General features: G+C 36.0%; 1 protein-coding gene across 1 annotated transcript; it reads left to right on the top strand.

Moving 5' to 3' along the window:
- The first annotated feature begins 1889 nt into the window (after positions 1-1889).
- On the top strand, positions 1890-9760 carry LOC104601215 (signal peptidase complex subunit 2-like). Its single transcript, XM_010264476.3, has 5 exons — positions 1890-2082; positions 2236-2387; positions 2516-2597; positions 9139-9281; positions 9445-9760. Exons 1-5 carry the CDS (start codon positions 1984-1986, stop codon positions 9539-9541), a joined length of 573 nt encoding a protein of 190 aa, XP_010262778.1. The 5' UTR covers positions 1890-1983; the 3' UTR covers positions 9542-9760.
- Positions 9761-13459: the final 3699 nt, after the last annotated feature.

Below are 13459 nucleotides of genomic sequence, written 5' to 3'. Positions count from 1 at the left end.
ATAAAATGTGAATAAAAGGATGCTAGTCTAAATTTTGGTCCAACAATACAGAACTGTTCAAAGCAATGTTTTCAAAACCGGATTGGACCGGAAAAAATAAGAACCGGTCACCAATTCCGTTTCACACCAAAATTGTTTATTGGTAAAAAATTGTTGATTTAGTCAATGAACCACTAACCCAGGCGATCAAACTATTGAACCATCAACCCGGACAACGGTTTTTTTATTTTATAATTTTTTTAATTTTTTTGTCAGAATGAGTCATTTGTTTAGACCAGACAGTCAGATTATTTGACCCAAAAACCGAATAAAAAATGGTTCCTTATTCGGTCCGATTTTAAAAACCTTGATTCAAAAGTCTAAAGTTGATCAAATTATTAAGTCTATGGGATTGAAACCTTCGAGTACATTTTATTCAAAGGTGAAGATAATCGTTTCTTTTTGTTTATTGTTAATGTTAATGGTGACAATAGGTGATCTGGCATCTTTGATTGCAAGTACAATTTTGGAGCTCACTTCAATAACCTAGTGTTAATACGGATAAAAAAACAGTCCATTAGGTTTAAGAAGGCAAGAATTGTAATTTATTTCTTTCATTGGTTTTCTTTAGAAAAAATCTCTTATAAAAAGAGAGCACCGATGAGGCAATAGGGCAAAGGGCCTTGAGTTACGATGTTCTCTTTAATGAGATAAACAAACCCTAAGAATGCAGAAATCAATTTCAAAATTCAGGAAGGCTTTGAATTCTGAATGAGTAAAATTAATGTCGATGACTTTGTAAAACACGAATTGGCTGGAGAAAACTACTCGATGGAGTTAACTGTCATTAGTAAAAGGGGTGGTGATACTTACTGTGTGGTTAGCGGTTACCTTGTTCTAAGTGGAGAAGACTTCTCAACGGCAACGGAATTAACTATCATCAATTTCACACACCTGGAGGCTGGAACAGAGCAAGAGTTTTACATGGCTGAACAATGAGATGAGAAGGAGACTGCATCACTGAAGTAAAGGGGAAGAAGGGAAATGAGAGAAAACGAAAAAGAGGAATTTGGTTTGACTAATATAGTAATGTGTGAGGTTTTAAGGCTCCGTTCATTTTTCAGTAAGTTACTTATCCGGGTAAGTGTATGTTCTTTTATTTCCTAAGTAAATAAAGTAATAACCATTTTAGGATTTTTATTAAAGGGCCATTTTTGTCCCATTCAAGTGTTGGCAACTTTTTTCCTATGTGGAAAAGTTATTTACTCACTTAGGAGATGGGTATCATTTACCTGATAAATATACTTTTTCTAGTCCGGTGGTTTCCACATAAATCTGAAAAATGAATATAGGATTTTTGGTCAATGAAAACCAAAATCCTATTGACCAACTTCCTCCTCTCGAAATCCAAAAAAAAGAACACCCCTTAAATAACAAACATGGGCTGTTTGGTAAGTCAATATGAACTTGTTATACGGTTCATTGGTTTTGCTATTTGTTTCAACTTTCAACACATATTTGATTCTATCAATTAGTAGAACTTTATTATTATTATTATTATTATTATTATTATATTTTTTTTTTGTAAAAAGCCCCTCCCCATTTAATTTGAACATTATTAAAAGCCAAGAAAGAAGGCTTTGTTGGTTGTTGCGGTTAAAGTCAAAACATCAGGAGGATTATATGATTGTCAGAAATTGAGGGGAGGTCTTTCTATTTTACTCGATCTATTAATTTGAAAAGAAGGATGATAGAAGCAAAAATAAATAAATAATTAGGATGTTTGAAGAAATTTCTAAACTTTGAGGCAGCAGATAGGAGGAAACTTCGAAATCAGGTAGCCCCTAGTAAATTTCCCTTTGGATTTGGGCCGGTGAACAAAATCGTCAATACTCGATAGAAATTGGGGTTTTAGTTTGAACCGGCCACTAGCCAGCGACCTTCCCAATTCTATTATCTATCGTGCGCGCGGTTTGTAAAATTGCCGTATCTCCGGCGAACCTGATGGCGAGCAACGGTAGCTCTTCTCCCAAAAATCCTAAAAAGGCGAAACTGATGGATCCAAATTCCATTAAACATCTTCTCGATGAATCCGTTACTGAGGTAAATTCTTCTATTTCGATTAGATCATCTAAACCCCTTAATCTCTCTATTCTTCTTTCTTTCTTTCTTTCTATGAATAGATTAGTCTGTCCGCCCCCCCTGAATGTCTTGGATTCATGAAGTTTTGAGTGTCTAGAGGTTTTCTTCTTGTAGATAGTCACCACTCGCGGATATGTTGAAGACGTGAGGATGAGCAATATCAAATTGTTCATGGGAATCACCATCATCATCATCGCTCTTGTTGCTCAGTTCTACCCGAAGAAATTCCCCCAGAACAAAGATGTTCTCATCGGGTGCATTATATTATATCCTTTTCTTCTTCTAACCCACTTTCCTATGATTTTGTTTTTCTGTATCGTTGCATCGAAAACAATTTAGTCTTTCTGTGGAAGTCCAACTTGAGAGAGTTATGTTTGTGCCTTGACTCTGGCACGTATATTGTCTTCAATGGGTTGTTGCAGCTAATCATCTTCACGAAGGAAAAGAATGCGGTCCTGTTTACTTATCCTCTCCCTGTAAGTTTTCCTAATTCCAGAAGAATTCACATCAAAGATAGAATCATGTGCTAGCAGCTTTCTTCCTAGCGTCTTTTTTGGGGATCAGTAAGCATTCTTCCTAGTGTTACAAGTTAGGATTTGGTTGGTCATGTCGCATTTTAAATGTTGATAATTTCTGTTATCCTATGCTTTGGAGGTTATTTAACTGAGTGTATCCCTTAGAGTGGTTTTAATATGTGGCATGGAAGATTATATCTCTGGATGTGTAATGCATTTGAACTTCTTCCGTATGTTCAAATCTCTGTAAGTGCTTGAACGAATGGTAGCAAAAATGAATTATGAAGATGTTCTGATCAGTGTCAAACTAATTTTTTGGATATTACCGAAAAAACTATTTTTTTGGAAGCCCTGAAGATGAATTCGTAATAGTAGAAATTTTTGTTTCAACTTTTTTTATTGCGTCAAGTATCTCTCTTGGTCGTTTTTTATGTCCACGAAAGAGATGCTCCCATGCTAACTGTTAATTTGAAGTTACAGGTTGACCTAGGAAGCAAAGTTAATTACTGTCAGTGTTTCTTATTAGCATATTGTTGATACCAGTGCTGTAAAGATCTTACTGTTAACAATACATTCCATGACTGAAATCATGAATATTAAGTTTTCTGATGAGAATCTTATGATCAAATCCTTTTCTAAAAAGGCATACCTTCCATTCATAAATCTGATGATTTATCTAACAAATGAGATTCTTATAAATTGGTTGGAACTTGGTTCTGTGCATTGTCATTTTCTTCAAGAGGCTTTTGTTTTATATCTCTTTACTAGAATAGGATTTGCTTGGGTTGCGTTGTTAAAAACCTAGTTAAGAACTTGTTTTTAGTTTATTTTTCATCATTAGGCCACTCTCTATGGGTAAATTGACTTTGTAGTAAGATTTAACTATATAATTTTATGCTTGTGCTATGCAAGTAGTAAACTTTGTTGTTTTTTACGCGTTACATATGGTGGATGTTGGTAAAAATGTGGTAAACTCATTTTTACATATATTAGGATTTTAATGAATATGTTTTTAATCTTTTACAAATTTCTAAAAATAGCAATGATATTATGATATATGATTTGTTTCATTGTTCCGTTTGGTTTGATTCAACATTATGCACAATTTTCAAAACATTGGTTGATACGTCCTATATACGTGTGCGTGTGTAAGTGGGCCCCCATTATTCAGATACAAATCAAATCTTATCTATTGGATCAAATTTAGATATTTAATACCTTTAACAATATGAACTAGAAATAATTAAAATACTATATATAATTAATAAATTGAACAAAAAATGACTTTATATTATCATAAGTAAAATAAATTGGTTATAACTTGTAGGAGACACTGATGAAAAAAAAAGGAACTTTTTTGAGACTTAACCCTAATACCCTATGACTCATTAGTAAACTTACATACAAAATTCAAACTACTTTTACTAATAGATACAATATAAATTTTATGTAGTATATATATTATCAGAAGGATAGGGGTGGATCTGTATTTTATCCAATTAAAAACAGATCAAATTCAGACCACCCTTAACCAGATCATATTCGCATTATGAATTTGGATAAATGGATGCTGTTTTCAGTCCTACATCATCGGATAGCCCTTTTATTTAGCCTGTGTTTGGTTTGAAGGAAAAAGTAGGGAAACCTGTATAAACCTTGTATGGGCTTCCCTACCATTTTCTTCAAACCAAACACAGCCTTAAGGAAAGAAAGTTTACTCCATTATATTAATGAGAAGATGGATGTTACAATTGATGATCATCCGACCGGGGCAGGCTCTTTTTATTGTGACAGCTCTGTACCTTCTTAATTTTTTTTCTTTGTGGTGGGGATGAGGGTGTTACTTTTTGTAAATCCTTGCACACTTTCGTTCCTCTTTTTCTATATTGATACAAATATTACCATGACAAAAAATAAAAAAAAAATGAGAAGAAAGACTACTTTTAAGTAAAACTGTTGTGAAGGGAGATATGGAAATTATCTTTTCTTTATATTGGATTCCGATCATCAACCTGCAATATCCTGAACTACTTTTTTGCTCCTTTCAAGATTTTTGCTAGGAATTTGGTTGCGATGTTCTTCCTAAAATGCATCAAGCTCTGGGGTTTTCAAGTGGTTCGTTCTTATGTACCACCAATGAGCATGCACCCCATGATCTTCCACTTGAAAAGGCGGAAATTGCCTATCTTATCAGAATCTGGAATTGGGATCTATAGATTCTTTTGCTCCATTTCCACATTAAGTGTAGCTCTAGTTAAGTAGTAACTACTATAGTTTACCCACTTTAGTTGAATTTATGTCCAATATGAATCCAAGCCATTCATTGCCCAACTCTGGATTGATTGGGGGATATGATTAATTTCTGTATTTTCCCTTATAGTGTAACTCAGGATGTATCCGCATTCTGATTCCATAACCTCCACAGATACAAACACATTTATACATAGTAGGAATTTTCTGAATTAAAAAATATGAAAGAAAGTAGTTTATTGAAGAGAGAAGGAAGAGAGAAGGAGAAGAAGAGAAGTTGAAAAGAAAAGAGAGCAATAATCTGGCTGCCCCCTTCACTTATTATTTATACTAAAATAATAGAATAGTACAAAGACAACTATGCCCTTATAGGGTGGCAAAACATAAAACAACATATATAACACTCAAAAATATAATAAAATTTGGACTCACATAACTACTGTGGTCTCCACCTCCTATCTAACAATTAACATAAAACATCTACTCAAAAAAACATTATAAAACTAATTAATCTTCAACACTCCCCTTCAAGTTGGGAGTAAATGTCACACATTCCCAACTTGCATAAATCATGTTCAAGCTTGTTCTTTGCCAGCCCTTTAGTGAGAACATCAGCCAGCTACAACTCTGAAGAGACATAAGGCAAACAAACTTCTCCGGTTGTTACCCTTTCTCTTATAAAGTGTCTATCAACTTCAATGTGTTTTGTCTTATCATGCTGAATTGGATTGTGGGCAATATTGATTGCAGCCTGATTGTCACAGTATAACATCATAGGCTCCTCTGCTTTCACTCCAATCTCACTCAAAAGAGATTTAACCCAAAGAAGTTCTGAGACACCATGAGCCATGGATCTATACTCAGCCTCTACACTTAACCTTGCCACAATCGCTTACTTCTTACTCTTCCAGGAGATCAAGTTTCCACCTACAAAGGTACACACTCCTAATGTAGACCTCTTGTCATCTAAGTATCCTGCCCAGTCTGCATCTGTATAGGATTCTAGCTTTAGATTCTCATGATTTTAGATTCTCATGTAAGTATTCTCTTAATAGCTTCTCAGTGCTTAACCCGAGGTGCAAGCATGCACTGATTCACAAAACTGACAGCATAAAAAATATCTGGTCGTGTCATACACAAATACAGCAGTCGGCTCACCATTCTTTGATATCTCCTCACATCCTTTACCAATTCACCATCCACACCATTAATTATGTGATTTGGATCAATAGGAGTGTTTGCTGGTTTGATCCTCAGTTTCTCAGTCTCTCGTAGTAGGTCAAGTACATACTTTCTCTGTGAAATGAAGATCCCATGCTTGGATCTTGCAACTTCAATCTTTAAGAAGTATTTGAGCTCACTAAGATCTTTGATCTCAAATTCTTGCTGCAATGATTTTTTGAGATCATCAATCTCCTCCAGATCATTTCCTGTCACCACTATATCATTCACATACACAATCATAATTGACACTAGGGCATCTCTCCTCTTCACAAAGAGGGTGTGATCAGACTGTGTCTGTGTGTATCCAAAATGGATGAGTGCCCCTCTGGACCTGTCAAACCAAGCTCTAGGTGACTATTTTAGTCCATACAGATTTTCTGAGTCTGCACACCTTTCCTTTACCAACATTTTCATAAAAGCCTGCTGGAATGTCCATATATACCTCCTCCTGTAATTCACCATTGAGGAAAGCATTTTTGACATCAAGCTGGAATAAGGGCCATGAATAGGTGGCTGCTAGAGATAAAAGGATACGAACTGAACTCATCTTAGCTACTGGTGCAAAGGTTTCCAGATAATCAACACCATAGGTTTGAGTATATCCTTTTGCTACCAACCTTGCCTTGTACCTCTCTATCTTGCCATCGGCCTTATACTTCTCTGTGAATACCCATCGACATCCGACTGTCTTCTTGTCTAGGGGGAGATCAACTATTTCCCAAGTTTGGTTTTTGACCAAAGCATCCATCTCATCTTGCATGACTGTTTTTCACTCAGGTTTGGAAAGAGCCTCAGTAACATTCCTAGGTATAGACACAGAATCCAGGGAAGAAAAGCACGGTAGGAGGGTGATAAGACATTGTAGGAAAGATGGTGTGAAATGCAGTGGGCTGTACACTTTCTCTTCCCCTTACGAAGTGCAATGGGAAGATCAAGGTTAGTGGGATCAAGTGCAACAATGGTGTTAGACAGAAACATTATCATCAGAAAACATAACAGGCTCAGGCTCAAGAGGAATACCTGGAACTGTATCTGCCGAATCTGGAGTTTCAGAAGGACTGACAGAGAGTGATGTGGGTTGAGGATGTGTGGAGTCAACCATCACCTGCCAGTGCTGATATTGTTGTGAGGTTGCCCTTAGTGGCTCAGGTAATGAAACTGGAGGTGTAGGTGCTGGCTGAACTGATGTAGATGCTGGCTGAACTGATAGAGGCACCACAGAAACAGGAAGAGGCACCACAGAGCCACTCGAGAAGAAGAATGTGGATTCAAAAAACGTAACATCCATAGTTTCAAATCTGCTCCTCGACACTAGGTCATAACAACATTGCCAAGAACTCAAAAACCCTATTCCTCTCTACCAGTCCGTGATAAGTTGCTGCATCATTTACACTTTCTCATACCACAGTTTCTAAGTGATCTATTTCCTGTCATAGGGTTTTTATCATAGAGAAATACATAGCAAGAGGTTTTTCTCCCTGTTTCATACTTGTCACCTGATTTCTTAACTGATAGGCTCTAGCTTCATTTTGCTTCTGAGAGTAGGTTTCAGTCACTCCATCCCAAATCTCCTTAGCAGTATTAGCTCATAGGAATTTTTTTGCAATATGAGGTAACATAGAATTACACAGCCAGGACATTACCATGTAATTCTCTTGCACTCATCGGGAAGAGTCTGTATCAGGTTTCTTCTCCTCCCCAGTGAAATACCCAAATTTTCCATGGGCACCAATAGTCATCTTAGCTGATTGTGCCCACTCCAAATAATTTGTACCATCAAGTTTTACTATAATAATGATCATTGACCCAAAAATATCACCACACTACCTCCAACACCCAGTCCCACAGTACCGGTAGATTTCATCTCGGTATTCCAACTCTCTATTTTACTTCAAACAGTTCAACAGTAAGAAAAAAAATAGATTGGAGACCTTCAAAAAATAATTTAATATCACACACACAGAAACCAACCCTTCCGGAAGAAGAAAACCCTAGCTAGAGAGAAATTTCTCTCCTCCCCACACCTCCCAACAGAGAGAAAAGTTAATCGATCACTCCGAGAGGCTAGAAAATTCCAGAAACCAAACCGCCCTCTTCAGAAAATCAAAAGAAAACTAACAATACTTGGGCGCCCAAGATCAGATAAAAAACAAAGAATCCAACTTTTCTGGGACTCTTCCCCATACTCCAGTTCTTTCTGATTTTGATGTCGAATAGTAGATCACCTTCCTGATGTCTAGATCCCACTAAAAACTCCAAGAACTGGGCAATCTATAGCAGATCAATCAGTCATTTACTACTTCATGTAGTCGGCTGATTTAGGGCTGCATGAGTATGCTTCAAGAAACCCTAGCCGATGCTCTGATACCAAGTAGAAATCTGTTGAATTAAAAAATATGAAAGAAAATAGTTTTTTGAAGAGAGAAGGAAGAGAGAAGGAGAAGAAGAGAAGTTGAAAAGAAAAGAGTAATAATCTGGCTGCCCCCTTCACTTATTATTTATACTAAAATAATAGAACAGTACAAAGACAACTATGTCCTTATAGGGTGGCAAAACATAAAACAGCATATATAACACTCAAAAGTATAATAAAATTTGAACTCACATAACTACTGTGGTTCCCACCTCCTATCTAACAACTAACATAAAACATCTACTCAGAAAAACATCATAAAACTAATTAGTCTTCAACATACATTCTTTCACATGAATTACTTGATGAAGTTTACAAAATGGTGTTGCTTATAGTTTAATTTTTAACCCTTCAGTGGCTGATGTGTGATAATGGATGAAGTGGCTGAACTGAATTACCTACTGCTTTGTCTTTTAAGTGTATAAAATAATTAAATAATAAAATATTTGGTGAGGAAATCAACCAACATCAGCTTCGGCCATAAGGAGTTAGTGCCTCCTGAAATAACCTATTCACTAAAAGACAAAGCTCAAATTCTGCCACTTCAGTTGCTATCAAACTACCCTATGTTCCTTAACCCTTATGTAATTACTTCCATTTATTTATTTGGTACAGGGGTCCTTCAACAGTACGGGTCTGGTAGTTTCTTCTAAATTGCCTAGATTTTCTGACATGTACACACTGACAGTGGCAAGTGCAGATCCGACATCAATCTCGGCTAAGAAACCAGTAGAGTTTACCAAGAGCGTTACTCAATGGTCTCTCTCTCTCTCTCTCTCTGTGTGTATTGCAATTATTTCAATTCTGATCAGTACAATTTTAAATTTTTTTCTACCTGCGTTTTTAGCTTTTTTGTTTTGACAAGTACCTGCGTTTTTAGCTTTGATGTCAGTTTCATGAACAAAATGCACAATGATGCAGGTTTACCAAGGATGGCGTTCTCGTGGAAGGTCTGTTCTGGAAAGATGTTGATGAACTAATCAACCAGTATGCCGGAGAGTCCAGGAAGAGCAAATGAATTGACGCTATTAACCTTTGTGCAATAGTACAGAGGCAGGGTTCAGCAGCACCATTCCTAGGGTGCTACTCCCAGTCTTAGGAATTAGAAATCCTGGATATCACAGAGGTTTTGAGTGAAATCAACCAAATTTTACTTGATAAACAGTTCACTAACATGCACTCGCCATTAAGCGTAGCATAACCATTTAATCCATCCTCTTTATGAGCTTATTGGGTATCGATTCATTGCATTATATCTGAGGTACGGTTAGAGATTAGTGATTACTGATTAGTGCTCCATTATTCTGATAAATGACTAGATGAAATGAAACACATTCCAAAAAATATTCCTTACCACAGTTGTGGATTAGATTCAATCTCAGAGATGTCACACTCACATTCCCCTCTATATATATAAAACCTCTAACCCAATTAACAAACAAGGACAATCAACCTCCCAAAAGCAATTTAGTTAACAATTGCTTACCACTTTCCCCTCTCCGGGAGAAACTGTTACCGTATTTCTAATAATATCTTCTATTCTGAAGAAAGAAATAGAAGTTGCCCTTGGCCCTTGCCCCTTGCCCCTGCTGTTGACAAAAGACAATGCAAGTTCAACTTCATTGCAATTCCAGTAATATGCTTGGGAAGCGCTCGGTCCGTAATTGACCCGAATATTGAACTGGCTTATGATGCTGCATTAAACTGAATAGTATCTGAGACTGAGTCGCCTCTCGCATCAACAGTCCCCTGTTCTGTACTGTAATTTTAGACGTGCATCGTAGCTCGTAGGGCAATTCAGTTATTTAATTAAGCACTAAAATTTCCAACACAGGTGGCATTAGACCGCAATTAGATGAGTTTCTTTTTGTACGTTGGGCAGAAGCTCCATTTTCATACAAGACATTTTTTCTCATTTAATTTTATACTTCTATGCCAATAGCATCTTAATGGACTGGTAAACACCCGAGCGCTCACCAAACTTAGTAGATTCTTTAGTCCTGCTACTCTTTGGCCGCTCCCATGTTTGAATTCTCTTCATAAGAGTTCACAATAAGCTTACGTCTTGCCGACGTGCAAATTAGGACCCAATTTCAAAAAGAGCTACTTTTATACCGTATACTTAATTGATCATTATAACTCAATGCAAATTAATTATGATTTATGACTATGCAAAGGCTTAAGTTGCTATCTCTGACCTAGGATTCAAGGGCATCAATTCAAAGTGATTTTCAGTTCGTTGAACTTTTCAAATATTAGATAAGCATTTGGGCTACACAAGACCGAGTTAACACGTCCCCAGAATCACAAGCACAAATAAAGGCTAACGACCTAAGGAGGAACAGCCATTCTACTTGTATAGGAATAGAATTAGAATGGATACAGAAAGTCGAGCTAATATTACATTTGCAGATAAACAGTCCCCTTTTTTTTATAAGTGCCACTAACTAAATGATTTTAGGGCCACTTACAAAAACACTCCTTATACTTTGCAACTGATTTATTTAATCGGCCTCGACCTTGTGATAATTTTAACCCTAACATCTGTTTACACAAATTCAATCAAAAGAAAATAAAAATGAAAATATCTTGCCCCTGGTAAAATTTAGCTAAACTCTCTATAAGAGCATAGTCCCAAAGCATTAGGGCATAGAGACAAAAAGGCTTAACCCCTACATTAGGGTCCCACCTCTCCCTTTCCATCTTCCTCAACTCACTCAAACCCTCATATTTACCACGGCTTAATCTCGCTCCAGAGGGTACATAGTCAGCCCCTTCAAGGTAGTTTTCAAGGTAGAACTAAAAAACAACCCAGGCTTAGAGGGTCCAAGCCCGTGGGACGGCAGGGGAAATGACCTAGTATGGCCCAATACAGTGTGTGCACATATGACACATGCTTATATGTATATAAATTTTTATTTTTAATTTTATTATACTACTCTATTCCAATTTCATTATATTATTTCATATATGAACAACTGTATAACTTTAAAAATAAAATTTTGAGATTTTTCAATTTATTGTCTATCTTGTTCATTTTTTTCAAATTTTCGTTATTCTTTTTTAATTTTTCTTAAAAACAGTAAAATCGTGCCAGCCAATGGCCCAACCAGGCACGGCCTGGTTCAATGAAGGCGACTCGAAAAAATTGGGTTATGCCCACAGTAAAGGTCTACTTCAAAGGCTTGGCCACTTCTTAACTCGAGTACCAAAGCCCTCAAACTTTGCACTCTCTTTACCATATCAGCAAAAAGATGAAGACGTCACAATGGGGTTACAATTCTAATTAATGCAAACCAATTGCAACCCATAAAATATGAAACCCCAATCATACACACTCAATATCTTCTCCAAGTTTTGTTATGGGGATTGGTTTTCTTTCTAGAAGCTTGACATGATGAGGTGCTAGGGCCTAGGGGTACGAACAACCATGCATGCCCTTAAACATTTTCCGCTCAATTTGGATAGTTAACTGACCATTTGCAAACCGGCAATACAAACACATCTTAACAGGTCGATTCAAGTAATTTTCTTTTTTTTTTTTTTTCCAAAGCCTGTTAAGGCAAGGAGGGTTTTAATAAAACGCAAATATAGGATATAGGTATTTTAATAAATGACCCTTTTATTTATTCAATAGTGGATTTCTACTGAAAATGTGCCAATAATAGGGATGCTGAATCAAATTCGGATGGCAATGGGAAGTTGAATAGTATAAATAAATTAAACTAAAAATGATCAAAATATTATATTATCAATAAAATGGAAAAAAAAGACTTCAATAGTGTATTTCATGAACAAAATGAATTGAAAATTACTTGTTCAAGGTTGCATTTGGCAATTCTTATTTTAAGGACTTGTATCTTTGTTTTTTTTTGTTAAAAACTCAGTGTTCATAGGAGCATTTTAACTGAAAAAAGGAGATAAGCCCTTAAAATAAGGAATGCCAAATGCAGCTAAAATTTAAACCTACGACAATTTGCCTCTTTGGAGACATCAGATAAAATAAAGTGTAAAAAAAAAAAAAAACTGCGACAAATTAACAAAACACAAAATTCATTGATAAATCAATATTAGATTGGATATAAGTAAATCAATATGGTCCAATTACAAATGAATCAGATAAGGATCAGTGCTCGAGGATTTTCAGACAACCGGGCACTGTCAACATTTAACAGCCCTAGCTAATAATAATCTTTCAGAGAATCACTCTCACTCTCAGTATGAGGCTGACGAAAGACATTTCTGGGCCATCAACTTTGCTTAAGCGGTGTTATCCGGTGTGAATTGTTTTGAGTTTCAAAAACAAATCAAAAGCATCAAGTTTGAAAACAAAATAAATTAAAAAAGCACACACACGCACGAAAACATGTTCCCTATTGGGCTATTATGTGTTTTTAATTTCCACATTGAATTCAAAAGCGTGTAATTTCTAATTTAAAAAACATGCATGTGTGAAGATTGATATGATGTTTCATAGATCATATAATATCTGTACTCCAAATTTTTCTTTTTTAAGAAACCATTATTTTGATAGATTCAAAAACAGGGATTGTTTACAAAACCGACTTGTTTTTAATTCTCAAAACAAATAAATAGTTCAAGGATGTTTCCATTTTTTTTTATTGAGACGCGACGATTCAAAAAAAAAAAAAAAACACGTTCATATCATGGTACTTGGCTTCATTAGACAATTAATGAATCACCAAATGTCAGTTCAACCAAACCAAACTATGAACCTGTCAATTATGAGCATGACAAGGTGTGTGCTAACCAACGGAAATCATGCCAACTTAGGCATCATTGGTCTGAGGGCAATTTGTATCCTAGCCTATATGAATTAACCTCGTTCTTGTTTCTGGGTCTCATGTTGGCGATTCTTAATATATTTTAAAACATGAATGGAGGCAACACTAACACTTCAACTTTCCAAGGTCCT

The sequence above is a fragment of the Nelumbo nucifera genome, chromosome 2 (genome assembly GCF_055504915.1).
Source record: "Nelumbo nucifera cultivar China Antique chromosome 2, China Antique-T2T, whole genome shotgun sequence".
NCBI lineage: Eukaryota > Viridiplantae > Streptophyta > Magnoliopsida > Proteales > Nelumbonaceae > Nelumbo > Nelumbo nucifera.
The sequence above is the reverse complement of the archived record's forward strand: the minus strand, read 5'-3'. Positions and strand labels throughout refer to the sequence as shown.

Coding starts and splice junctions, on each gene's coding strand:
- LOC104601215 (XM_010264476.3), top strand. CDS start 1,984: ATGGCGAGCAACGGTAGCTCTTCTCCCAAAAATCCTAAAAAGGCGAAA. Junction 2,083..2,235: donor TCGATGAATCCGTTACTGAG/GTAAATTCTTCT, acceptor TTCTTCTTGTAG/ATAGTCACCACTCGCGGATA. Junction 9,282..9,444: donor ACCAAGAGCGTTACTCAATG/GTCTCTCTCTCT, acceptor ACAATGATGCAG/GTTTACCAAGGATGGCGTTC.